At 42.0% G+C, this 26,945-nt stretch overlaps 4 protein-coding genes across 5 annotated transcripts in view; 2 read left to right on the top strand and 2 right to left on the bottom strand.

Moving 5' to 3' along the window:
• Window positions 1-4,259, top strand: part of slco1c1 (solute carrier organic anion transporter family, member 1C1) — a 56,338-nt gene extending 52,079 nt beyond the window's left edge. For both annotated transcript variants that reach the window (XM_063217067.1, XM_063217068.1), the window contains 2 exons: window positions 2,664-2,987; window positions 3,535-4,259. In XM_063217067.1, the coding sequence (XP_063073137.1) occupies window positions 2,664-2,987; window positions 3,535-3,568 (358 nt within the window). In that variant the 3' untranslated portion in view covers window positions 3,569-4,259. The remainder of the gene's footprint in view (window positions 1-2,663; window positions 2,988-3,534) is intronic.
• A 1,195-nt stretch (window positions 4,260-5,454) lies between these two features.
• On the bottom strand, window positions 5,455-13,466 carry bcap29 (B cell receptor associated protein 29). The gene is made up of 8 exons (XM_063217065.1): window positions 13,366-13,466; window positions 12,491-12,590; window positions 12,126-12,226; window positions 11,544-11,691; window positions 9,873-10,008; window positions 9,115-9,220; window positions 8,182-8,282; window positions 5,455-7,813 (listed from the first exon to the last, which is right to left on the bottom strand). The coding sequence occupies exons 2-8, from the start codon at window positions 12,580-12,582 to the stop codon at window positions 7,778-7,780; spliced, it is 720 nt and encodes a 239-aa protein (XP_063073135.1). The 5' UTR covers window positions 12,583-12,590; window positions 13,366-13,466; the 3' UTR covers window positions 5,455-7,777.
• Window positions 13,467-18,278: 4,812 nt separating this feature from the next.
• On the bottom strand, window positions 18,279-21,855 carry dus4l (dihydrouridine synthase 4-like (S. cerevisiae)). Its single transcript, XM_063217064.1, has 6 exons — window positions 21,442-21,855; window positions 21,212-21,333; window positions 21,006-21,123; window positions 20,754-20,876; window positions 19,311-19,537; window positions 18,279-18,794 (listed from the first exon to the last, which is right to left on the bottom strand). The coding sequence occupies exons 1-6, from the start codon at window positions 21,522-21,524 to the stop codon at window positions 18,544-18,546; spliced, it is 924 nt and encodes a 307-aa protein (XP_063073134.1). The 5' UTR covers window positions 21,525-21,855; the 3' UTR covers window positions 18,279-18,543.
• Window positions 21,856-22,070: 215 nt separating this feature from the next.
• cog5 (component of oligomeric golgi complex 5) overlaps window positions 22,071-26,945 on the top strand; it is a 183,832-nt gene continuing 178,957 nt past the window's right edge. Inside the window, exons 1-5 of the mRNA XM_063217902.1 lie at window positions 22,071-22,129; window positions 22,492-22,631; window positions 23,098-23,155; window positions 23,625-23,679; window positions 24,065-24,134. Of these exons, the coding sequence (XP_063073972.1) occupies window positions 22,084-22,129; window positions 22,492-22,631; window positions 23,098-23,155; window positions 23,625-23,679; window positions 24,065-24,134 (369 nt within the window). The 5' untranslated portion in view covers window positions 22,071-22,083. The remainder of the gene's footprint in view (window positions 22,130-22,491; window positions 22,632-23,097; window positions 23,156-23,624; window positions 23,680-24,064; window positions 24,135-26,945) is intronic.

Here is a 26,945-nt window from a genome sequence, read left to right as displayed (position 1 = left end):
CTATCTCCTTACAGACGTGAGTATAAAGGTTGTCTAGAAAAAGGCATGAATATATATACAGGGGGTGGACAAAATAACTGAGACACCTGTCATTTTAGTGTCATTTATTCCTCTTGCATCCACAGTTAACCCTGTTGGATGTGGTTCTGTGGCTCTTGATACATCACAAAGACTTGCTGTCTCGGTCAAAGATGCAACAGTTACACAGAATTTCTCCTTTTTTAACTCTGAAATTTCACCCATAATGTTGTGTGCATTGCAAAATTTTGAGCGACACTGTGCCCTTACCCTGCTAATTGAACCTTCACACTTCACTTTACAAGGTGGGGGGTAGGGGGGTAGGGGGGACCGAACGATGTGGAGGAGCAGGGGGATGAATGAGGGGGTGAGCGGGGGTAGGGGGGCAGAGTGGGGATGGGGGGGAATGAGTCGGGGTTGAATTAGGTGGTGGGGGGGCAGAATAATGTGTGGGGGGGTCGGGGGGGGGGGCAGAATAAGGTGTGTGTGTGTGTGTGTGTGGGGGGGGGGTGACCTGCCAAACTTTTCACATTGGGTGGGGGGTGGGCGAGTATTTTTTGGGGGGAGAATGAGTCAGGGGGGGTTGAGCGTGGGGGGCAGAATAGTGGGGGGTGAGTGAGGGGTGGAAGGGCAGAGTAGCATGGGAAGGATGAGTGAGGGGGTTGGGGGGCAGAATAGTGTATGGAGGGGGTGGAGATGAGTGAGGGGGTGGAGGAGGCAGAATAGTGTGTGGGGGAAAGACACTGTAGAGCAGGGGAAAGATGAGCGGGGGATATGCGCGTGCACACACGCACGCACACTCACCCTTGCTTTATGCAAAAAAAATGTAGGCCTGAAAAACTTTTGGTCAGAAATCTAATGTGAAAAGTTTGGCAGATCAATAGCCTTTTTTCAGCAGTCAACTGTGTATGTGTAATTCAATCATTTTCTGACAACAATCCTTAGGATATTGTCTATAGGAAATTTACATCTTTCTGTTGCCAACCTTTGTACTCACATCTGTAGATAGGAGATAGGACAGAATTTCACTGAAAATAGGTTATCTTTATTGATAATTATGGTCTTACAGTATTGAGGAAAATGTATGAAAGTCTGCCATTCTGAAAAACATTTTGAATTTTGGAGCACATTTGAGATGGCAACCAGCTGGTGAATCTTTTTCAATAGGCCTTCTGGTCTGTAATCCACTGTGAAAACCCTGACAGGACAATAGGCCTAATTTTAGCAGCCATAGACTCTGTACGTGCATTTCAATCATTATTTTCAGCACTTTCCTTTGGATATTGCAAGGTGGCCAACTTCATTTTCATTTCTTTTAGTTTAGTCAACCTTTGAAAACATGTATGTAAGGAAATCGGACAGAAGAGTGCTGCCTGAAAGTAGTTCATCGTTCATGAATATCACCTTATAGTACAATGTAATAATGCATGAAAACAAGTCATTTTGGAAAATGGCGGCCATATTGAATTCTGAGCAAAAAATGACGTGGCCCCATGTTTTAATTTCTTCCAATAGGGCTTCTGGTCAGTAATCCACAGAGAAAAGTGCGGTAGGACGAAAGGCCTAATTTTCCCAGCTGATGACCTGTCTACAGTGGTCTTTCTACTATTAGCTGGTTTACCAGTTCGTGTAGGTTAACTTAGCTATGTGTATCACTTAAGCTTGTTCTTGGAATTAGTATGCTGGTCTACTGCTCAGCAGTGGCAGGATGCATGGGCCACAAGCGGTCCTCTCTGTGACATCAATGAACTTGGCGTGTGAGAAGGGACACAAACATACAAAACATGTTTGTTGTTTGATGTTTTATTGCAGAAATGAGGATATGTTATCTGCAGATCAGGAATAGATAGAAAGGGCACAATGTAGTTGTGGTGCCACCTGAACTGACGAATTGTTGAAAGTCTGAAATATGTTTATATGTACTCTATGTACTACTGCATATTGCTGTATATGCATGTTTCCATATAATCACTATTTTAATCACTATCTCTATTTAGTTTATAGTATGGGAGCACAGCAATTACATCAATCACATGACTTGCATGCATGGTGCTTGACAGTTTACTTCACTGTAACTTTTGACATTTTGACAGACTAAAATAGTCAGTGTACCTGGAGTTGCTCCATTGAAGTGTATTGTCAATCTTTTAGACAATTTTTCATCACTCCAGTTCACAGTAGGGATGTTAACCGGTAGGCGTTTAACCGATAGTCGCCAGGATCAACGGTAGCCGGTTTAAAAAACTAAAAAAAAACATGTGGGTCCCCTCAGATGGCAAATTTCACGACAAATCTATAGAGGGTGTCAATTACGAGCTAGGAACTGAGTATAACATGTCTACCAACTGTACTGAACACAACAGATACAATTTTCAATATTGCATCTCATCACAATTCTGCAATTTTCCACTTTTGGCCAATCAGGGGTCCCCTGGCAGGTGGGGGCCCCTAGGCTGCAGCCATATCTAGCCTGTGTGCCCTGCTAGTACAGCTCACTCATCTGTATTCTCCCTCCCTTTCTCTTTTATGGCTCTGGCCTTGACCACCTGGATGGATGTATGCTACTACTGCCATCTGCCCACTGCTTGTACCCCTCCACATGGGTACCCACACCACCCTACCACACTCCACTACCCGCACCACAGGACGGCCTACCTGGGCCTTACCCTGAGCCTGCGTGCCGTCTCCTTCCTGCTGTGCATCTGGGGCTTCGTGGTTCTCCGGCGGCAGGTGCGGAGGCAGGAGCGGGCCCCGCTGACCAACGGAGCCCTGGCTGGTGCCACTATGGCAGCCGAGCTGGAGGCCCTCAGAAAGGATGAGGCGGAGGCTGAGGAGAACCAGGGCTCGGACCATCAGAACCAAGCACATACCCACATCCACACCCACACAGAGACCCAGATCAAGAGGCAGAGCCAGAGTGAGAGCCAGATCGGCTCGGACTGCAACCACCCGGAGCGGGAGACGCGCCTGTGAGTCTCCACAATGCCTGACCAACACCCACTCACCCCCCAGCATCCACCCACCTCCACCTACATCAATCAACCCTTTTCCTCTCCCCACTCTCCGAACCACACAAGTCCTCCCCCACCCCAACCCCAGATCACGCCACAGGCCAGAACAGGGAATGTTGCGCTTAGTCCAACAGATTTCATTTGAGCAAAAAGATACCTACAGTTGGCTGTAGTTGAATACACACCCCAAACATTTGTATTGGACCCATGTAGGTAATGTGAAAGAGGTTGTTATAACCGGTATTACTTTTTTTCTTTTTTTTTTTTTACACAAAGCTAAGGAGAAAACTCTTGAATGTCCATGCCGTTTTTGAAACATGTAGCAATGAATGTTGATCTCCAGATGTCTTTTTTTGTTTTGTTTGGTACTAAAATTTTATGAACAATATAGTACATAATTTTTCCAATTGTATAAACAAAAAAACAAATCTTTTTTTTATATAATGTCTACCTTTTTAAGGGTCGTTGACTCGTTTTAAGGGTCTTTTTCTGTCTATTTTTCTAGAAACCAGAACACAATATGCTGCCATTGTGATTGAAGTTGACGTTCGACAGGGGATCGTAAAGCTAAGAAGACTAAGAATGGAAATAGATCAGACCTAACTATTGTGCGAATGTGTATGTTGGCGAGGGCCTCCCTTCAAAAAAAACCCCTGATCAACAAACAAAACTGCCTGGGGAGCCTTGTGAGGAGACCTTCTTAGAATAGCCATGTTGATCCAAGATGTTGTAACTGGCCTTTCATGTCAAGGTTTGTGAATGTTGAAACAATGGAGCGAAGGGGTCCTTAGATCAGCTGTCCGGCACACTCACTTTACAGTGCTTTTGGTGTGTGTGTGAGAGTGTGTGTGTGTGTCTATGTGTATGAGGGTAGACATAGTGTGGTAGGCCTTTCCACCTCCTTTCGCTTTGAAACGACTGTGCAGGTTTCCCCTCCCTGTGTCGGTGGTTCCTGTCCTATTGCTACTGTGCGTTTGTTGTCATTCCAGGAGAAATATTTGTGTGATTTAGTCAGAGTCAACAAGCAATCAGTCAGTCATTTGGCGATCAGTAGACACAGAGACACAAGAGAGAGAGAGAGAGGGCGGGCGCGTGCTTTATCCCTCCCCCAGCCAGCAACCACACAAGACAAGAACAGACGTCCTGCTGCAAGACCGATCAAGTCCACACAGGGGCAGTGTCGCACCACATCTTTCTAATAAATGCAGCCCAGCATATGGGCACTGAGAACACGGACTATGCATATATTCAAATCAATGCAGATCGCACCACTTCTTACACTGCTTTCATCATAGTTCATATATACACTGTATCAACAGATGCCTAAGAAACTGACCTTTGCACTGTGTTACATTAATAGCTATAGGCCTAGACTCTGAACAAACTGTCGAGCAACAATGTTAAAAAGATCTCTTTGCAGTTTCAACAAAACAAAACAACATACATTTGTATAAACTATTTTGGTTTTCAGGACAACTGTGCCGACATCAGAGAAGTGCTGTTCTATATTGTGGACTTTTTTCTGTCCTCTCTGACCATTTCAGTGTGAGGTTTTAATAGTGTAGGTTTGTGCATGGGGGTAACATTTGTTGGTAAGACTTTACTTTACGGATCGCTAATAAGGTGTTAATTTCGTGTTAATTTCATAGTTATTTCATAGTTATTTCAGGATAATAACTGTTAGTTTTTAGTAACAACAGCAAAATAACCATACAGTTTCCAGTGCAGTGTGTGTGTGTGTGTGTGTGTGTGTGTGTGTGTGTGTGTGTGTGTGTGTGTGTGTGTGTGTGTGTGTGTGTGTGTGTGTCAACAAAGTGTCACCGTGCTGCGAGTCATCAGGGTGTCACCACAATGCACTGGAAACTGTATGGTTATTTTGCTGTTAACAAAAACAAACAGTTATTACCCTGAAATAACTATGAAATAACTATGAAATTAACACGAAATTACCACCTTATTAGCGATCCGTAAAGTAAAGTGTTACCCATTTGTTAACCCCCTGAATTGCACATCGGTGTTATCTGTGGTGTTCAGTGAATGTGTATAAATGTGTGTAAAAGTGAGTGAGTGTAAGAGAGTGTGATGTGTGTGCGTGCGTACAGTATGTGAATGTGTGGTTGGTTGCACATGTGCTCATGTGCCAAAACTAAGACAAAAAAGAGAAAAATCAGCAGTCTACTCTAAGGTTCGCCAATCACTTTGTTCCTGAAGAAAAAAAATAAAGGTAATCATACTTTTACATATAACTGTACAGAGAAAATGAAAGTTGATTTTGTCATTTGTTTTAAAAAAAACAACAAGAAAACAAACTAAAAAAAAACCTCTCTGGCACAGCATATCTCTGGGAGTTGTTGATGTTTTTCAGAACTTGAACTTTTACCAGTATGAACCAAGGATCATGAAGTCTTTACGACTTGTGGAGCAATTAAACTCAACGGCATTTATTATTAATACTATTATTATTATCTTCATCATTACTTGCTTTAAAAAAACAAATATATATTAGAATGTACATAGTTTTATTTGCTCCCATTTATTTTTGTACAAAACTGTACAATCGTGAACATCCTGTGAATGTACATGATGTAAAAAAATAAAGCATTTATAATATGAAGCCTCTGCCTTTGCTTGTCTTTTTTCTTGCCAAACGGGAAGCTAATAAAGCATGGCATGTTTTTGCTGAAATCCTAACAAACTACAACTTAGGCACATGTTTTACAGTATGAAATTAATTTAATGACAGTGGAGGTTTTAAAATAACAGTACAACAGCCATATAACAGACTAAAAGGCACTTCATCTTAGGAGGCTGACTCCTACCTCTTTGGATCTTCTGTCATAAAGTCCTATCACATACGTCAAGTCAATATAGTTCCTCCTCCCTGTACATGCTTCATGCCTCTTCCCTCTGTGTTCTCCTACTCAATGGAGAAAACAATAGTTCCCCTGCTTTAAAGAGGCTTTCCCCCCTCAGCATCCAGATTGCAAATGATAAATGACATTTGAATTATGTTTTTGAAAGATGTTAGGTAAAAACTTCAATTATTTATGTACTGTAAGCATTGCGTCACAAGGTGAGAGGATGGAGGAAAGGATGGGAGGAACTATAATATCTCATACCGCTAAGAAAGAGGAAGGGACCTCCACTACTAGACTGCTCATGCACACAAAAACGTTTCAGTGTCGCATCTGCCCAGAGTGACGGGCAGTGGCTGTGTGGATTAAAATGTTCGGACAGGACTTTTTAGTTATTACAAAAATAGATTGTGTGTAGTGGCCTGCTCATATTCTTATGACACATATCATCCAAAAAGGGCCAGAAACATTTTCACATTCTTATGGGCAGAGAATCACCATTGTCATCAGATCCAAAATGAGCACAAGTAAGAGAGAACCTCTACTGAATGCAACGGGCTAGCATGCAATAAAGCGGTGCAAAAATGAAGAGCTCTTCCTATAGGTCAGTCATATCCACAATGTGCCAACTACATCCACGGCAAAAACACAAGAGAACTACTTCAAGTCACAATCTACATCTGCAATTAAACCCAAGTGGCACACCTCTGAAGAAAAAGTGCTATCAGATTCTTGATGAAAAACTCTTGACAGTGGCAAACCTACACACCAACTCATATTAAGGCAGCATCTTAGGGAAAAACAAAACAAACAAACAAACAAAAAACCCCACAGGAATTACAGCTTTAAGTCAACATTAAAAGCATGCCTTGCAAGTACATAGGGCAGCACACACAAAATTGGAAGTGAATGAATAATTTAAGACTTTTTAGGTTTTTTTTAAGAAAATACTAATTTATATGTAGAAAACAAACAAATAACTGATACCCCAATGCTCTATTTTTTCTTCATCAACATTAATAAAGAATTTTACAGCATTGAGGTCAATGTCACAAAATCCCTGAAACAACTGAAACAGAACATAACATAACAGTTGTTTGGCTTTTCACCCCCACATTTCCACACTTGTCTATCAACATAGCATACTGTACGCAAAGCTCACATTGTGATTATAGACCTTATTGTGGACAATTTTCATACAGTCAATGGTGTGGCCCAGTGTCATTTCAGAACCAAAAATATAAACTGTCACAAACAGGGAGCCAGGACACCACATAACAACGACACATTTGCAGGATAACAATGTCTTCCTGGAATGTGTAACGGAACTGGACAGGGTTCAGATGATATTTCACTCCCACAATTTCCCTTGGAACTCCCAAACAGGCACGCCGTATACAGTATGTCTTCATTTCGTCTTAACCCCCTGTCTGCTCAGCCAGTCAACATGACAATAAAGTCAAAGATAAAGAAGGCTGTAATAGTCCATGGACTACTGTACCCTCTGGACAATTGCGCAAACTATACGGTCATTGGTTGCAACTATAAATGCTGCCTCTTCTGTTCTTATAACAAGGCACACAGCAGAAAACTAACAAACAAACAAAAAACAAACAGAAAAAACAAAAAGGTACATGAACATGTACTGCATGTATGATAAGGGTATGCCTACACAGATAATGAATAAAACCAAATGAAAAAGCATGCATTGTGAAGAGTTAAGCATGTTTTGCACAGCTGCACTGTACAGTGAGGTAAATAAGGGAGTAGTCCCATTGCATGCAGTGCTCTGAAAAGACTGAGAGTGGGTGTTGGAAAAGAGGTGCTTTTTTTACACGGCAGCAGTTGTGTGGTATCCCGAATAACACTGCAAACAAATCTGAAAAAAAAGTCCTAGTCGTCCTTTTTGTCTCCACTTTCCATCTGGTTCTGTGTGGGGAAAAAAAGACAGAGCAAGCATAATGTTAATGGCGTTCAATGACCACTAGGGGTCCTTCCTTTTTTTATGTGTCTCACTGTCTCATAGTCATGGTCACTTAAAACCCTTTTCATTACACAACAATCTTTTTTTTTTCTTCTTGAAATTAAATGTTGGTTCAATGTCAACTAAACATATGGGCATCTCTTTAACCCTTACAAACAAACAAACAAACACAAGCAAATGTCTGTTCAAATCCTACACACAACCAGCCTTCACCGAGATTCTATTTTGGTGTTGGACAAATATGAATAAAATAAATTCAGTTCCTCAAATTTGCCACCAAACTCTTCAAAATGGCTCCATGAGTATACGATACCTGCAGCTCCTGGTGCTCCGTGAGCAGGCGGTCGTACTCCTTGGTCAGGCCAGCACTCTGACTCTTCATGGCCTCCACCTCAGACTGGGACTTCTTCAGAGCTGGAGAGCGAGAGAACGAATATTACATTACATATCCAATGTTTTTTATCCAAAAAACATAAATCAACATATGATGCATGGGGAGAATGAAGAATGCACGGGCATGACAAGGTTAGCAGAGGTGAGAAGGGATAGTTTCCCTTCACGTGGTTCTTTTACCCATTTTAACCTAAGGCACCTGCAAAAACGCCTGTTAAATGCCTAAGCCCTTTTTGGCAAATGATGCCCTCAGCCTATGAAAACCCAAATATGTCTGGCTCCAAAGCACACAAAAGCATGAAATTATTTAAAAGCTAAAACCCTCTTCTCACATTAGAATGTGTTCATTCAGCTGTAACATATCCACATTTTCACCCTAAAAAAAAAATATATCAAATCTCATGAGCCTGGATGCTGTGTCCATGCATCTATGACATAGTCGAGGTGGGAGGGGTTTCTGGTCAAGGTGGCCACCTAAACTGTAAAGTGGTGGGGGGAAACACCGAATTGGAGTTTGATGTAGGACAATGACGGGACACCTGGATTCATTGTGCCACATATTCGAAAGGACCTGGTTTTACCTGTGCCTGGTTGAATGCTCACCTGGATAAATTGGACCCGGTCATTTGGAATATGGACACTGCATTGTAGCTAATGATTCCAGGTCGCTCATCACTGATGTAGGGCCTTTGGCAGGGCTCTAAATTCAGCTATGGCTGCTAGAAAATAAAAGTTGCTAGCAACTTTGACCCATTGGTGAGTGTGTGTTTGGGTAGTACGATTAACATCTACGAGCCATTTTGGTTTTTGGTCTTTGGTATGGAGTGTCAAGTGCTGGAGGGAGTTCACTCACCTTCCTTAGAGGCCTCCAGCTCCTCGGTCAGCTTCTCCAGCTCTTCCTTCAAGAGATCATTTCCCTCTGCCGTGACATTGCCATCGCCTTTTCCATCAGCCAAAGTCTAAACAGAAATCCGTCAATCGGCCATCAGTTAAAAACACTGCATTGTTGTTGAAGTTTTAACTTTATTTCGTTTCTAGTCACCACCAGGGCGTGATGGTCATCCGAAACTCATAGAACCGTGTTGTTTACCCTCATTATATCTTCTACATTTCTGACTGCATAGTATAGGGAGCACAAGCTTCCTTTTACATACAATTTCCATAGCCTACTTTCATCATCACTGTCTTCTTTATAGGGATGTTCCACTATACTAGTTAAGTTCCACACAATCTTGTGATGCTTGTAAACATGCAACCACAAGTCAATCCATAAAACCCAATGGGAAACTCCCCTTGTCATGAATGACACAGCAACCAGTGTATAAAACAAAATTCCTTTGGTTCTCCATCACCCGTGCAAAGGGGTAGTCGAACCGCTGCCCTCAGTGATCAGTGTGGTAGGATGGTACCATGAGTACCTCAAGGGACTGTCAAGGAGGAAGATGGGGGAGAGCACTGGTGATTTACTTCCCCCAGGCACCTAACCGCTTGCCCATAATTGCCCATAAATACTACGTAAATAAATTCTATGTATAATGACTTTTGCCCACAGAGTTCTTCATTTATGATGACTGCCCATAAACCCATGACATCACTTCCTGTTCCACTGACCTGCTTGAGGAGCTCATTGTCCTCCATGTATTTCTTGGCGGCCTGGTTGGCGCTTTCCGCCTGGGCCTGCAGTGCTGCAGTGGAGCCCTGAACTGAGGCCAGCTGGTTTATCAAGGTGATCACACGCCTCATGACCCTGCAGGAAGAGAGAGAGAGAGAGAGAGAGAGAGAGAGAGAGAGAGAGAGAGAGAGAGAGAGAGAGAGAGAGGAGCGAGAGAGAGAGAGAGAGAGAGAGAGAGAGAGAGAGAGAGAGAGAGAGAGAGAGAGAGAGAGAGAGATAGATATGAGACAACACCATACTGTCAAAGGTCAAGTCCATGATTGGCTGGGAAGGTTCATGGTCGGTTAATCCCATTTAACTCATTTCACTTTGAGGAAACTCACTGCACTCGGATTTATTTGCTCCACGTTAGGCCTGCACTTTTTAAATTTTATTTAGCCAATCACTGCTGTTGGGTTGCAATGTGTCTACTTGCTGAACTACAAATGAACAAAAATCACGGGTCCACAAGTGTTTACGGATTGGTCTGAACTAGTTGCTAAATGGAGTCAGTAGGTAAATTGAAACTGAGGCAGTAGAGATAGTGACAGGCTTACTAAATTAACTGGACACATACGAAATGGACCTAATACCACATGCACCGTTCACCAATAATGTCTTCAGATACACAGTGCTTTTATGCGAGTGCCACATTCCTAAAAGGGTTTCAACATGTCTGTCAGTGTCAATTGTGGGGTAGTGATCCATGTAAATGTTGTGCTTACAGTTATAATATTGGTTACATTTGACAAAATCTAACAAAATACCGTACTTCGATTGACTGGTGGAAAATGAAAATAAATATCCCTATGGGAAAAATTAAGATTTATCTAATCTTCACTTAAAGTGCGATTTCAGGATTTCAGGAAAATGTCAACAAAAAAACCCTCCACTTGACAACAGCTTTTGGTTATGCACCATTAGTAACCTGACCAACGTCTGTAAACGAAACGTTGCAATGTCAACAAATGCTGCTTGCAGAATGGGCACTGTGCCAGACGTTTATAGCATGCTATCCCCTCCTATGCATGCACCGTCTTCTGCAGAGGTGTGCAGAAGTTGCAAAAATGTTTGTTTATGGAGTAGGTCTTTGGTTAATGTGACTGTTTATATTTTGTGTGTTAGTTTTTGTGACACAAAAGACTTAGAGAAAAGCTAATTTAAAAAAATAGTGGCGAAAAATGTGAACATGAGAATAAAAAAATGTCTTACATTATACAGTATGGTCAATGTTCAGGTGTTCCTTTCTTTTTGTTTCCCCAAGAAGACCTTAAAGGGGCTCTATGTAGGATTAGAAGATCAGCCGATGCTTATGTGAGTGATTAGTAAGTGAACTATGACTCTCCCGACCACTTTCACTGTCTTTCACCCCCCAAATGTAACTTTAGACAGAGCAGCCCGCTACGACTGTCATGGGAAACCCTTCTCATACGAAAAATCGCTTAACATACATACACAACTGCTGGCATTCTGTGATGAAAAACATTCTAACAGCGAGCTTATTTTAACAGCATTTTTTTCATGACTGTGTAGATTTTGAGACAGGCATGCCACGGGCACCGGACAAACTACGTAATCCTACATTGTGCCCCTTTAATAAAAAACAAAAGCCAAAAAATGAAAGCACTTACAGCCAGAGGAAGAGGGAAAATCCAGAGATGTAGAGGTTCCTCTGCGCTCTGAACAGCTTCATGTGCATATGGTCATACATGTTGGGGTTCAGCTTTGGATCTTTACCAGGATCTGCGGCCGAGTACTTCTTCACCTCTCGTACAGCATCTGAGAAAAGCAATAACATTGAAAACATACTATCAGCATCATGAATGTAGTTTTTTGTCACTTACATTGATACAGTAAAATTGTTCTGTCTGGATGGTGTGTAGGTCTAGAATATGTTTCCTGCAGGAGGATATATGTGCGCATTTCATGCATGAACATGTATTTCATGTCAATTTCACACGTGTTAGCTCACATGGTGTGCAGATGCATGTGCATGGTGCGACATTGATAAAGCCACTAGTGGGGGACTTCCGAACTTCCATGTTTAAGTCACACACCCTGCCAGCATATTCAGGCCCGCATTTAGGCATCACTTAAGTTCTTCAGAAATTCTCTGGAGAAACTCACGTGCCTTACGACTTTTCACTAATGGTTTCACAAATATTACACATAAATCAACACACATAAGACAGTTTTGACTTTGAGTAACAAACCTAGGAAGAGCACAATCAGGACGATGATCATGGTGAGGAAGCCTTTGTTCCAGAAGGGTGAGATTTTGTCCCATATCCCCAGCTTGAAAATGCGCTGCCATCTGCAAGGGAATTGAGATGGCCAAGTTCATGCAAGCATGATATGTAGCTGGCCTATGTATAGGGACTAGGCCTATGTATATGTATGTCCTATGTACAGGCCTATGTATAGAAAACACAGCTCCTCAATATGAGTGTGGATCTAAAACAACATGTTGGGTCAAAGCACTGGTTAGGCCCTACATACATTTGCAGTATAAAGGTAATGGTTCGTGTATAATTGTTACATGGCATGTGTAGGTGATCAGGTCTTCTATGTAACTTACCTTCTTGCTGAAATAAAAGGTATGCAGAAGAGGAGGAGGATTCCAATCTCCACATAGAGGAAGATGGCTACTGCAGTCCACTGCAGAGTCATTGGTGAACCTGCAACACATACACAAGACACAGGCACTAACTACCAGTACACTAGCCAGGAGTTTCAAGTTTATATATAGAATGTATGAGTAAGTGAAAGTAAAACGTCCCTGGCTTTAGGGTGAGGGGATTCCCACAGACCTAGCATGCGAAACACGATAAGGAGATAAAACAACTGTCCCTAAGCCTACTTAGACAATATCTCTTCATTAAAATGAAATTTGCATGATAGGTAGGGTTAAGCTACGGTATGTTTGTGATTCTGAATAGGAGACATGCCAATAGTGTATCTGACCAGTGAAGAATGTCTTGTTAATCAGAATGTAAGAATGGGCCAATTGAAACTTTATACACCAAAAACAGTGCAACCAGCAACAAGCAAACAGTGTCACGTTTCGCAGCCACGGCATCTCTCCAGTCCAATGCAAATGATGTAGAACTAGCTAGAACTAAGCGGAAGGATGTGGTGGGGGGTGTAACTTCAGGCAGATGTCTAAAAACACATTTCATGATGGTATACGCAAGCAAGAGACATACACGACCAAACAAAGATACGATTTTGAAAATGGTCTATTTAAATAGGGTCCATGTACAACGCACTCCAAATCATTACCTAAATTAAATGAGCCAATATTACTGGACCACGCTGTTCAACTTTAGGTGTATCTATCTATCTGACGTTAGCTAACAAACTTAGCAGGCAGTGGATCTCTGTAAAATAGCGGCCGAAACTAAAGAATCACTTTCCTGACAAGGGCCACGTTTGAGTGTATTTAATACTCACCCGAGTAGCCTAGCGAACAACGTCTGAACGAAGGGTGAAATGTTCACTTCGACAATGCAAACGATTTGAAGTTCAGATAGGTGTCACCACTTCCTGTTTCACCGTTGCCTGAGCATTGCGTCACATCATAGGGATGTGCAATTGGTCTAGTAGTCTCCCTCATGTACAGTACACATGTATAGTACACAGTGCATGTCATCATTGCTACACTAATGTCTTACAACACTATGATACAGTATGTTATTACTGCTAATGTATCCATCTTTGGAAGTACGAGAACTATTTAAAATAGAGATGTTCAACTTCCATGGGTAAACCGAGGTTTTTGCTTATCATTCCAAGAACAATGGGTCTGCAATACACCTTTCTCAGAAGAATGTAGTAGCCTACCATGCACCCCCCCCCCCCCCCCCAACAAAACGCCACATGACTTTTTTTAATCTTCAAGATGTCCTGAATAAGAATTTGAGTGGTAACAGTCATATAACTCACTCCCACTATAATTTTCACATCATATTGTATATGACCATGCATTCTAGTCCTATATAGTAGTACACTGCCAAGGCCTCTAGAGCCATGATGCAGTTGGTTATAATAGCTTATGATATATGAAAGCTTGGAGTCTGTAGTATACAAATGTTAGACTGTATGTGGTGTACATTTTGCATAGCAACAGTTGCTAGGCAAAGCATCTTCCTTAGCAACCAGCATCAGTGATATGGTTCCTCTGCGATTACATTGTGTTGTGATGTCTGGATTTAGACGGCTTTTTATAAGTGCCACATGACTTCTTTGAACCTCCAAGATGCCCTTAATAAGACTTTGAGTGGTAACAGTACTCATTCCTACTGTAGGCCTACATACCGGTATTGTACATGACCCCAGTATGCTCTAGGCCAGGGTTTCCCAAACTGGGGTGCGTGCATCCCTGGGGGTGCGCGGCCTGCCCTAAGGGGGTGCGCGAGCTGAATAGAGCAATGGCGGATATGGAAGTTTTAATCCAGTATTAATGAACATTAAGTAGTTTTTAATTGTATGGTGCATTGTATGCTGGAAGGGTCCATCTGAAGTGTAGTTTAATTTCAAGGCTATTGGAAAAGAGGATTCCCCAAAAACGACTGTGCTTAATATGCAGTGAATGCGTAGTGAATCATATTTGCGTGGCCATCAGCACACCAAAATATTCGCTCAGGGGGTGCACGAACCACATTGAAATGTACAAGGGGGTGCACAGCGAAAAAAGTTTGGGAACCCCTGCTCTAGGCTATACGTTTTAGTCCTATGTAGTGGTAAACTGTCAAGGCCTTAACAGCCATTTTGCAGTTGGTTATCACAGCTTGCCATATGCGATATGTAAGATTGGAGTGTGTAGTTTATGAATATTATATCATATTTTTGGTGTAGGTGTACCTATGACATTTGGAAAAATATATTTGGTTCAGTTATATGATGTGAAAGCTCTGTTTTTTTTCAGTTCATTAAATGGCTCATCCATACAACCATACACATATATAAAGACCTTACAGGCAAATATATATATAAATAGTATAGCCTAATAATAGCATAATTACTAACTACTGGAAATATTGGCAATACTGTATAGCGAGCAGTACTGCATGTGTCTCTGTCACATCTGTGCAAGTTGGAGCACAACACCACAATAGAAGAAAACAAGTTGAATCATAAACAAAGTTGATTGGGGAACATTTGGGGAAAGGTATAGTCCAAGGCAGACAGTTCATTCACTGCTACTGTCACTGTCTGTGCTTGACCAGTTATTTTCAACTTAGCCTACCTCTCACTGCTATCATCACAATGGACTTCACCACAGATGTCCTCCAACCTCTGTGGCTGACTCTCACCTTCATACCACAGGGGCTGTAGACCACTTTCTGCCATCAACCACCCATGTCCTTGACCCACGGATGGAATTACAGGATTGTTGATGTTGGTTCTTTTCCACAGGGCAACCTGAAAATTTACCCTACGGACATGCTGCGTGCAGCTTTTTCTGCACGGTGGTAGCGAAGCCATGTCCACATTTCCAGGAATAGACATTCCTTGTTTGGTTCAAAGTTTGTTAATGATGTTCAATAGCATGTCATCAACCTTTTAAGCTTTCTTTCCGCCATACAATGCAGATGTGAATTTTTCACAATCATCAATAAGGTCTTCTGTCACTGTCCAGGTTTCACCAAGTTTGGCAAGCTTGGTAACAAACTGGGGGGCTTTGAGCATCTTCTTTAGAGGAAGAAGTTTACCTTTGCCCCGGAATGCACTTGTCGCATCACTCCCAGTGAAGCCATGGAGACCAAGTACTGCTGTGCACTTTTTCTGGCCAAGTTCTGCTGCAGTTTGTGTGCCATTGATCAGTCTGGACTTTCTCTGTATCTTGGTGTCAAGTAGGATGTTGATGTCCATGGTTCCAGCAAAGTGCAGCAAAATGAAGAATAGGTCAGAGTCAGGACTCTTGATCCGTACGTTGGTATAATGCTCATTTGCAGCATATTGGCTGTAAAGGACAACCCTGGTGTCGGTCTCTTCCTGTGATGACCTGAGAATGGAATTTCAGTCTTTCTTGTTGTCAAATCGTCCCCTGATGTAAGAAGGTATGCACATTCTTCACAGATAAAAATGACTTTCCGGCCTTGAAGTTTTGAAGCGTATTATCACCACTCCATTGCTTTAATATAAGCCTGATAAACTGCACCTTGTTTTCCTCATTCGTTAAAAACTAGAGATGCACAGGATCCAAGAGCCGGTTCCAGATCCGGCAGGATAATAGGGTTTTTCACAGGATCCGGATCCGGCAGGATCTTAAGCAGTGGATCCGGTATCTGGCAGTTACCTAAAAATCAGGATCTTGTACATCTCTAGCCTAGGTCTTTCAGTCAGTCTTTCACAACCCCAATTGCTGCATGGAGTGAAAGAACTTAAGAAGCGGCCAGTGCAGGCAGTGTGGCAGTAAGCCAATGAGTCTAAAAAATGATTTGAGCCAACGTAATAAAAAGGGCCCACGTGTGCGAGTAGGCTATGTGTTTCAACCCTTTCGCAGGATCCGGTATCCGGTTCCAGATCCGGCAGGATCTTAAGCAGTGGATCCGGTATCCGGCAGGATCCTAAAAATCAGGATCCGGTGCATCTCCATTAAAAACTGTTTCCACTCCGAAGCAAGCATTTCCATCATATACTGTAAGGGTCTCTGATGGTGGAGGAATGGCAGCATTCGGTTGATCTTTCACCAGGTAGTGGAACACCAGAACATGGCTGGTGATTCGTTGATTGATTGAGTGGTGGTTGGTGATTGGTTAATTGGTTGAGCGATGTGATTTTAAGGTCTTTATATACCGGTATATGTATGGATGAGTCATTTAAAGAATTGAAAAAAAACAGAGCCCTCACACATCATATAACTGAACCAAGTATATGTTTCCAAATGTCATAGCTACACCAAAAATATGATATAATATTCATAAACTACACACTCCAATCTTACATATCGCACATGGCAAGCTATGATAACCAACTGCAAAATGGCTGTTAAGGCCTTGACAGTTTACAACTGCATAAGACTAAAACTTATAGCCTAGAGCATACTGGGGTCATGTACAATATGATGTACAGTAGAAATGAGTTATATTACTGTTACCACCCAAAGTCTTATTAGGGACATCTTGGAGGTTCAAAGAAGTCATGTGGCACTTGGGAAAAGCCATCTAGATCAAGACATCACAACACAATGAAACCACAGAGGAACCGTATCACTGATGCTGGTTGCTAAGGAAGATGTTTGTCTAGCAACTGTTGCTAAGCAAAAGGTACACCACATACAGTATAATATTTGTAAACTACAGACTCCAAGCTTTCATATGGTATATCATAAGCTATTATAACCAACTGCATCATAGCTCTAGAGGCCTTGGCAGTGTACTACTACATAGGACTAGAATGCATGGGGTCATATACAGTATGATGTGAAAAATTATAGTGGGAGTGCGTTATATGACTGTTACCACTCAAATTCTTATTCAGGACATCTTGAAGATTAAAAAAAGTCATGTGGCGTTTTGTTGTGGGGGGGGCATGGTAGGCTACCGTTCCTCCCCGTCTATAGGGGCCTACTCAGACATCTTCAGAAGCAGATGGTTTATCAAGAGGAACAAAAAAGTGTGGGGCCCCCGGATACTTGAGGGGCATAAGGGCAACCAGACTGCATTCTCGCAGAAAAGGCTAAAAGTGGGGTTGCCTTTTGGACCAGAGGTTAGCAGTTTTAGTAAAAAAAATAACATGTATGCTGCTCTAACTTAGCGAAGGAACACTGTGTATAACAAAATATGAAATGCAGTTTGGGTCAAAGGGTTTGGCTACAATTATCCACCCAGCAAGACCACTTAATTTGGGTTTTCAGCTACAGTGGAAGTTTTTCGTTTGGGTAGTAGCCAACCAAGTCTATAGCAGTCTCCGTTCCAGACTGGCCAGACTGCACAACAATAGTGTGAGATTGTAAGACAATGCCTAGAGGGGTCCATGTGAATAAAATTGCAGCTTAAAACTGCAAAATGTACAATGTTTCCAAAAAGTCAAGGACTCCAAATTAAAAACAAAATGGTTTCCATGTATATAGTATACTACTATACTTTGATAAGAATCTATGCTTAAAGGGTTTTGTGATGACACGGTTCCTCTTCCACCACCGCCTTGATATGATTTTGGCTTGTGTTTCAAGTTCAACATGTACTGTACAAACAGAACACGTGAACATGTAAACTATGCAGTCTCGCTTCCTTATAGCTTTCCATGTGACCTGTCAAGTTATGTCATGGGACATTTACTCAGTTTTCAAATGTAGGCCATCATTACTAATGCATGCTTTATTTATTAACCCAAAAAACACAAAAGCAGTCCTAATTTCATTTAACAATAGCACATGGATTTAATATGAGGTAATCTCATATTAGGCACACTGTGACATAATTATTCTCTGCTGAGCAAAGAATATCAGATTATTAGACAGAACAGTGGTAACATATTTTCAGAGGTTATGCAGAAGTAGAATGCACAGCCATACACATACATTCATTCATACAGTATATTTTAATAATAACTATAATAAAAAGTTAGACAATGAAAAAGGTGAAAAAACAAGACCCTGACTCTTCAAAAGCCACCGCCCATAGTTTATACTGATCCATAGGTATTACTGAGGTAGTCGATGACTGCTGAGGTGCTGGCGAGAGTGTTGAAGACCTTCCTTTCAGGCTGAGAGCTGATGCGTTCCAGCATATAAATGAGATGATGGTGGAAACAGGTAAACGGGGTCCCGTGCTCCAGAGCAATGTCCACCCAGTCCCAGATGCACTCCAGTGGAGTCTCCTCGTAGCCCGCAAACAAAGCGGGGTTGGCCAGCAAACCACGGGCGGACATCACTCCTACAAACAATAAGTAACAAAACAACAACAACTCAATACAGATAAATGTTATGGATAGGTGTGTGTTCATATCACCAGCACATGTGATCAGAATTCAGATTACGAGCACATCTGTCGACTGCAGCAATCAATAGACACAGGCACACTTTGACTGTTCCAATGTTGGGAGAAAAGCAAAACAACTGCAAATTGTTATTATGGATTTTTTTTTTTTTGGGGGGGGGGGGACAACGACGACTTTATTTAGACAGCATAGAATAGGACCGGAAGCGAGTGGAGAGAGACAGAAACAGGGAAAGATCGGCACATGACTAGGGCAGGAATCAATCGAACCCGGGTCGCCGGCGTAATAAACCAGTGCCCTACCGTTAGGCCACGGCAGGGCTGCTATTGGAATTTAACCAACACTACAATTCACCATCCCTCCACTTTAAGTTTCTCAATTTGTCAGTTCCAGATGTATGAATTAAATTAATACACAAGGATAGGACCAAAGCAGAAAAGCCTGATGCTTACCATTAACCCCTGTTAGCTGGTGAATGGACTCCACGTCTCGAGAGGACTTGATGTCTCCATTGGCGATGACAGGGATGGTCAGACTTTCCTTGATGGTTTTAATGGCATCGTAGTGCACAGGCTGGTGTCGCTCATCTGCTGTTCGCCCGTGAACTGTGATCCAGGACACTCCTGCCGCCTCTGCTTTCTGACACAAGTCCACCGTCTTCCTCAAGTCTTTGTGGATCCTTCATGGATAAAGGCAAACAAATTTCACTCATTAATTATTTCAATTAAAAAAAGAGTCTTTTTGGGCTTTACGCCTTTATTCAAACAAGCCAAGGCCAAATTTCTGTCTTTTGACTGCTAGAGCAATATGCTGGGTGCATCAGGATCACTGGTATGTTTACTACATGAAAGTCCATATGTGTCACAGGCACAGCACCCAATTGTACAGCATGCAGTGAAAGCCATATGTGACACAGCACACTACAGCACACACTGCACACAATAAATTTGGATTTATACCTCATCCGTGCAAGGGGGCAGCCCACAGTGCCTTGCTCAGAGTACAGTACATCGTATGGAGGAGGACAGGGGAGAGCATTGATTGATCACTACCTCCGACCCACCAGCAGTGTCAGGAATCGAACAGACACCCCTCTGTCTACAGTGTTGGGCAAGTTACTAAAAAACTGTAATGCATTACTGATTCCATGTTACTGATTTTCAAAATAATGTCTAACATTACAATATTACCATATTCAATATGTAAGGCATGACACTACTTTTGCATTATAAACAAGAAGGATCACCGCACACTGGTGTACTTAATTTTGCTGCTTTTTATCCACCAGTGTGCGGTGATCCTTCTTGTTTACTGTGGATTACTGATGACTGCACTTCACCAGCACCTGGAACCTGACTGTGCATAGGAGTTTCAGATCTTTGAATACTACTTTTGCATTACTTTAGTTACTCTTGCCAAAACATCTAAATATGGATCTGGCAATTTACAGTGTAAAGTGCTGACTAAAAAGTAGCAGGTTCAGGAACAGCTTTTTTCTGACCCACCACACTGAACAGCACACAAATCCTGGTTTCAGTAAAATTTATTGTAACTTAAATTAATTACATTATAGCTAGTATATATTACAGCTTCCTCCACGGTAATGCCTTCAATTACTACATTACAGCAAATAGAAATGCATTACAGTAATTAATTCCTTTTATAATGCGTTAATCCCAACACTGTCTGTCTACAAGCATTTCTCCCTATCTGCCCATGTTAACATGTTATTTTAACACAGATCAGAAATGTGGGTAGGGTATGATCATGACATAGCCATACACGAGGATCTGATCATACCATACTGATATCAGTCGTGAATTCTGTACGACAACAAAAATGCAGAGCTCTTCAATTCCTCGACTACGATACAGGACAGCCCTGCAATACCCCACCTGATTTTAATGGACACAGCATAGCTGGGATCTTCTATTTGGTTGCGGACTTGTCGCACCATGTCTTTGACCAGGTCTGGTTTGTTGATCAAACAGGCTCCATAGCCTTCCGACATGGCCCATCTGCAACATCACCAGGGACAGAAGTGAGGCACAAGGCTGTATGCATCAGACACATTGTCACAGTCTTCAACAGTACACAGGCATCATGTACACTTTTTCCAGAATTTAGAAATCATAAATACAAGATACCTTTGGGGACAACCACAATTCAAATCCACTCCATCTGAGAAAGGTGCAACGACACAAGCAGCATCTACCAGCGTCTGGGCATCCTTGGCAGCAAACTGCACAATCAGGGGTCGGTCAGCTGGAGATACGAAAAACATGCCTGTCAGGTTCACTTCACTGTACACGTATAAGGGTCAGAAATAAAGCATTTCAACATAACAACTCACCTCTGTTAGTGGTAAACTCGCTGTCCCTGGCTTTTACAGAGCGCATGAAATCTGCTGCCACAATCATTGGAGTAAAACAGACATCACAGTCGTACTTCCTCACCAGACATCGGAAAGCTAACCTGTAATAATAGTATAGAATAGATGAACACCATTACAAATGACAGACCAAGAAAGTAATACAATACAGGCCAACAGCAAAAAATAATGCAATGTTGATGCTCCCTTACTTTGAGTAGCGGACCATTGGTGCGCACACTTTCACGACTTTCCCAGTCTCGAACATATCAATGATGTTACTGCGCCTATCCATTCTGCAACGAGTTTGGTCTAGGCACGGTGGTTTAATGTGCGTATAACCTACTATTTGATAACTTCACTCATCAGTCATTCATTCTGAACTCGTTCTAGTATAAACTTACTTAGCATGTTAGCTAGCTGCATCGGGCAGCAAAGGAACAACGTCTTGCAATGTATGCACTTTTCACACGAAACCACAGAAGATAAAAGGGTCAAAAGTGCAATTAAAATGAGTGAAAATCTAAAACAATCAGCATCAGGAATCCTGAAACATTGGGAGTGACAAATCCAAAAACAAACTTCATCTCCACACACTACATTGCATGCTGCTCATATAAGGGGCGTGGTTTGGTATCACCCTTTAACCTTTTGACGTAGGCTATGGGATCTTTTTGATTTCTCAATTCAGGTGTGATGATTCCTCACATTTTATTTTGTTATCTCAATTAAGCTTTAGAATATCATTATCTCCACGACTAATATTTTAGAGCTATTTTTGTGCCACACAAGAAAAAACACGGAAGAGTCGTGTCGCATGACTTTGACGTCATCATTGTGATGAAGTGGCAAACATGGAAGCTTCAGGAGAGTCAGCAGTGAAAACACTTCTAAGTGATGGTATATCATCATTTCTATGCATTTTCTATATGTCTTTTCGTGATGAGTTGAAGCGTTGCCTGTTCCTCTCGAATTTTAGCAATCTTAATCAGTAGCGTTCTTGATTGACCATGGTGACAGTGTCAGTCTTGTCTGAAGTGGCTAGCTTTATCAAGGATATGGTGCATCCTGCTTGTCTTGCTACTTACTTATCCAACCTGTTAGTTCACTCCTGTAATCAACTTAGAATTTTCTCTGTATCAATTGTTCGAAATGCAATGGTTGTCTTTTGTGACGATCCCTAGCTGTACTGTACCCCACTCGTCGCTGCCGATGATGCGTCCTTGTGTCAAAAGATAACACCATTATTTTATTCTTTACAGAGTGCTATACAGATTTTCTGAAGGATGATTTTGATGTGAAGACGTACACAGCTCAGGCCATCCACCATGCAATTATTGCCGAACAACTGGCCAAACTGGCTGAGGGGATCAGTCAACTGGACAAGGAGTTACACTGTCAAGTAATGCACCTTGCTTACTGCAAGCCATCATATACGTGTTAAATACTGTCTGAAGAAAATGTGAATAGAGACTTATTGCATCCTACGGACAAAGACCTTATTGAACATTATTATATGAGTTTTTGTTTGTATTTTTCTAGTTACACTGTAATATATCCCACGTCTGTTTATTACAGTACTTACTACATATTACATGTTTATGCTAAACTGGCATGGCAAGTTTGAAGTAGTAATGCTGTAGGTTTAAATGTGATTTTATTTTATATAATTTCTCAATTTATCTCTCCTCTTGATAAATATGCATATCTGCTGATAACTGATATGCCATTAGTAGAGCTAGCAGAAGACTTCACTTGATCTTTCAACGTGCATGTAAATATAGACATTTGCTTCATATATGTTTTGAAAAAGATGACAAGATGCCCTTTCCCCCATGCAGTTGTTACAGATGTTTTCTGGATTTTAGGTGGTCGCCAGACATGAAGATCTTTTGGCTCAGGCCACAGGCATTGAATCACTGGAAGGTAAATATTCAAAAACAAAAGTGGTAAAATGTCACCACTTGCGATCAGGGATTTATTCAGAAATGTCTTATTCAATGGTATGAGGTCAGTTCCAGTTCAGATATGCAAAACAAAGATAAACCAGTGGGGGGCGCTAGTGCATTAGTAATATACACAGCTCTGAGTAATTGTGCACATGTTTGCACTGACTTTTCACTCCAGTACACAGATCTTGTACATGCCAAGAATCCCGGTATCAGTCTATCAAATCAACTGGTATGGGTTTGGAAAAAGAAATATCCACCACATATACCTTGAAAGCCATGGTTTGCAGGTGCAGCTTTTTATTTCAAATGATCATAGGATTCTGATAGGAGATTGATGCGTTGACAGTGATGGCGCTGAACATGCAGTGTGCTTTGTTTTTACCCGCTACCCGAGATAATGTGTAAAATGCCAGATTATAATGGTAGGCTATTGCCTCTTGCAGGTGTCCTGCAAATGATGCAGACCAGGATCGCTGCCTTGCAAAGTGCTGTGGACAGGTAGGTGGCAACAACGGGAAACATGCAGTGACTAAACCACTAAACCCAATCTAAATCCAAAGCACTTGCTTATGAGTCAAAGTCGTAAAATTATTTAAAAAGAAAACCATTACATCGGGGTATACAAAGTTGAAAACGTTGCCCGTTTTCAGCTGTCTGGCCTTCATCAGGGAGTGATTCATACAATAACACATGTAACAAACACATAGTACAACCTATGTAAAAATGTTGAACCAGCCAATCCATAGGACTGATTCATCCCAATGAGAAAATCTATCATACAAGAGTCATACAATTCACAGAGTTGTCTCTCTCTCTTTCTCCCTCTCTGATGTGTCCCTGACTGAAACTACTTTCAAATATGGCTCCATTCCTCCATCCGTAGGATACGGACCAAAATCGTGGACCCCTATAACAAGATAGTGGCCCGCACAGCCCAGCTGGCAAGATTGCAGGTATGTTGCCATTGCTGCTTTTCCTCCTCTTTTTCATCTCTTTTTTTTGCTGCGTGTGTACAAAGGTCTCATCACATCAGATATTGTGTTCAATCAGTGTTTTACTGCATTCCCCTTCCTCTTTGTGCTATCTATGTTAAAATATTTGTCATATCCTATCAGTAAACCACACTGTAATATCATGCTGCTTCCTTCTGCTGTCCCTTACAGTTTTTACTGCAACTTGCTGTGGTTTTTTGTGGTATGCAAAGATTTCATGCCCAAATCAGTGCTTTCATTGCCTAAAATGACAGTACTCCAGCAGTAATATTGTTTTTAAAAAACTGTAAAAAAATAAAAAATAAAATAAAAACAGTACAACAGTTCTTTGATCCATTTGAACCAAAGGCACCTGCAATATCACCTGCTGAATGCCTAAGCCTAAAGGCTCCCTCATTCAAGAAAAAAAAAATCTCAGCCTCTGAAGCACATAAAAACATGAAATAAGTGGCATTTAAAAGTTAGGACGCCAGTCTGGCATTAGAATGTTTTAATTCAGCTCTTACCCAGAAGTTTGAAGAAAGACTTAAATCTTAAGAGCCTGAAGGTAGTGTCTATGTTGCTCCAGGTGCCTAGGTCAATGCGGCTTATACGCAGCATCAGACTTAAATGGGTTAAAGGCAGGGGCGTAGCTATGGGGGTGCAAGCAGGGCATTTGCCCCTGGGCCCAGGGCCCTCCTGTATTGGTGGTGGGGGCCCTATTATGCATTTGCAGGCCATATGGGGGGCCTTATCATTATGTTACCCTTGGCCCTTTGTGCAATTGTTCCACCACTGGTTAAAGGAGTAGGCTATGTGAGTAAAGCGGGTGGCAGGGACAGGGGCAGAGAGAGAGATGGCCAGTCCGGAAGCCTCATTACAAACCCATCTTGCCTCATCTCATTCTCAGCCCGCTTGACTGACGGCATCATTGCTGTGGCCGCACAGACCTGATTACCATCTTTATTGGCTTCAGATCTGAGAGGAAGATGTACATGTATTGCCTGGCTGTTTTCGTTGTCTGTCTGTCGATAGATGGAATCTATTTCTTTTCTTTCTCCTTCTTTCTCTTTCTTTCTTCTGGTTGTTGTTCACTTTTTGCTGTGCCTATAATCGCTTTGAAAAGTTGACATTGTGTGTGTGTGTGTCTGCTGTGTGTGTGATTGCTTTGTGCGTGGGTGTCTTCAGTACCTCCACAGGTTTTTCAAGTGTTTGTCAGTTTAGAAGTGCAGTATTGGCAGCCGTATACTTATGGTACCCGCTTATGCCTGCAAGGCCCTTTGGCTCAACTAGCACCAGCAAATATGTGTCTACTGAAGACACCATGTGAACAGCATAAGCCGAATGTATATCTCTCATATCCACATTCTTGTACATGTCTCTCTGCCCCTATCTGTTGTTGTCTGTGTTGTTGTTTTTTTGTCGAGGAATATCAATTGTTTTTGTAACCTGGAGGTGGTCTCTTGATTTATTCAAACATTTCTATTACACACCCGCCGTTATCTGTGTGATAAACATGTCAGGACGAATGCCACAGCCCCTGTTGTTGCCTCCCATCATGACAGTTACTCTCCCGTGAAATCAGCCGAAAATCGTGTCAACCCTCCTCCCTGGCAACTGCCATCGTCCTCGTCGTCTTTATGATGTGACGCAACGTGACAGCCACTCACATTGACATGTCACACATATTAATGAGCCACAATCTTATCTTAGGCATTGGCATTCAGGTGCAGGTATCGTCATGGCAACATGAGCAACAGCTGTGACACTGTGACGGCGTTACATCATCGTAAATAATCTGTGATGAAACCTGTGACAAGTTTTGTGCTTTCCATGATCCAATCTTGTTACAAGGATCATGCCTGAAAAATGGCTCCCTTGTGTCTCGCTCGTCAGTGCAATTTGTTATGGAATTGAAGAATATAATAGAATGGAAGAGAGTAGAATCAAATAGAACAGATATTCAGGGATAGACTGTAGGGTCAGTGCATTGTTTCAGCTAAGGGTGGCTGGGTGTTGTGATGTGGCGATATAGCTTTTTTTCCTCTCATCTCATTTGGGTCACGCTTTGTTTGGTTTGTGTCATAGATATATAGGGGGTGCGTCACAGTGGTACTGCAGTGGGGTTGCGGAGAGAGGACACTGTTTGCTAAAACCCCCCACAAATAGTTACCAAAAATGTTCATGTATTGTAACCATTCCATAAATTGGTAGTGACCGTATTCAGTTGGAGAGTTCATATGTGTACTGGCTTTACCTGTGAAAATGTAGTAATATTAAGGGACATGGCAGATGAGGGGTCTTTGGGGCAAAGGGCATCCCTGTGGGCCTACTGTGGCTTAACGGTAGGGTACTCGTCTACTACGCGGCCATCCCGAGTTCGTTTCCGTCCAGGGTCCTTTGCTGGGGGACCTTTCCCTGTCTCTCTCTCCCAAACGTTTCTTGTCTCTGTCTCAAACTGTCCTGTCACTAATTAAGTCTAAAAGACGAATGGAGGTGAATGACCGAAATACTGTTGTAGGACGCTGCTTTGTCCTTGGAAAGAAGGCGAAACATACAGCTGGATAGACACCAGGAGTGATCTAAACCATCTGGTGTCCTCTTTGCTCTCTCTATAGTCATTACACGCACGGGCCACATACTATAGGCTTACATGGAAAACCATGACTGATCCTGTTGTAGGCTTTGATCACCTTTCCAACTAACGTCACACATGCGCACATAAACGCAGACATGCGCGCCGCACACAGACACCCATGCATGCACATGCGCGAACACACACACTGACCACCA

This window comes from Engraulis encrasicolus, chromosome 15 (genome assembly GCF_034702125.1).
Source record: "Engraulis encrasicolus isolate BLACKSEA-1 chromosome 15, IST_EnEncr_1.0, whole genome shotgun sequence".
In the NCBI taxonomy this organism is placed as follows: Eukaryota; Metazoa; Chordata; class Actinopteri; order Clupeiformes; family Engraulidae; genus Engraulis; species Engraulis encrasicolus.
Note: the sequence above shows the minus strand (reverse complement) of the source record. Positions and strands in the feature narration are given on the sequence as shown.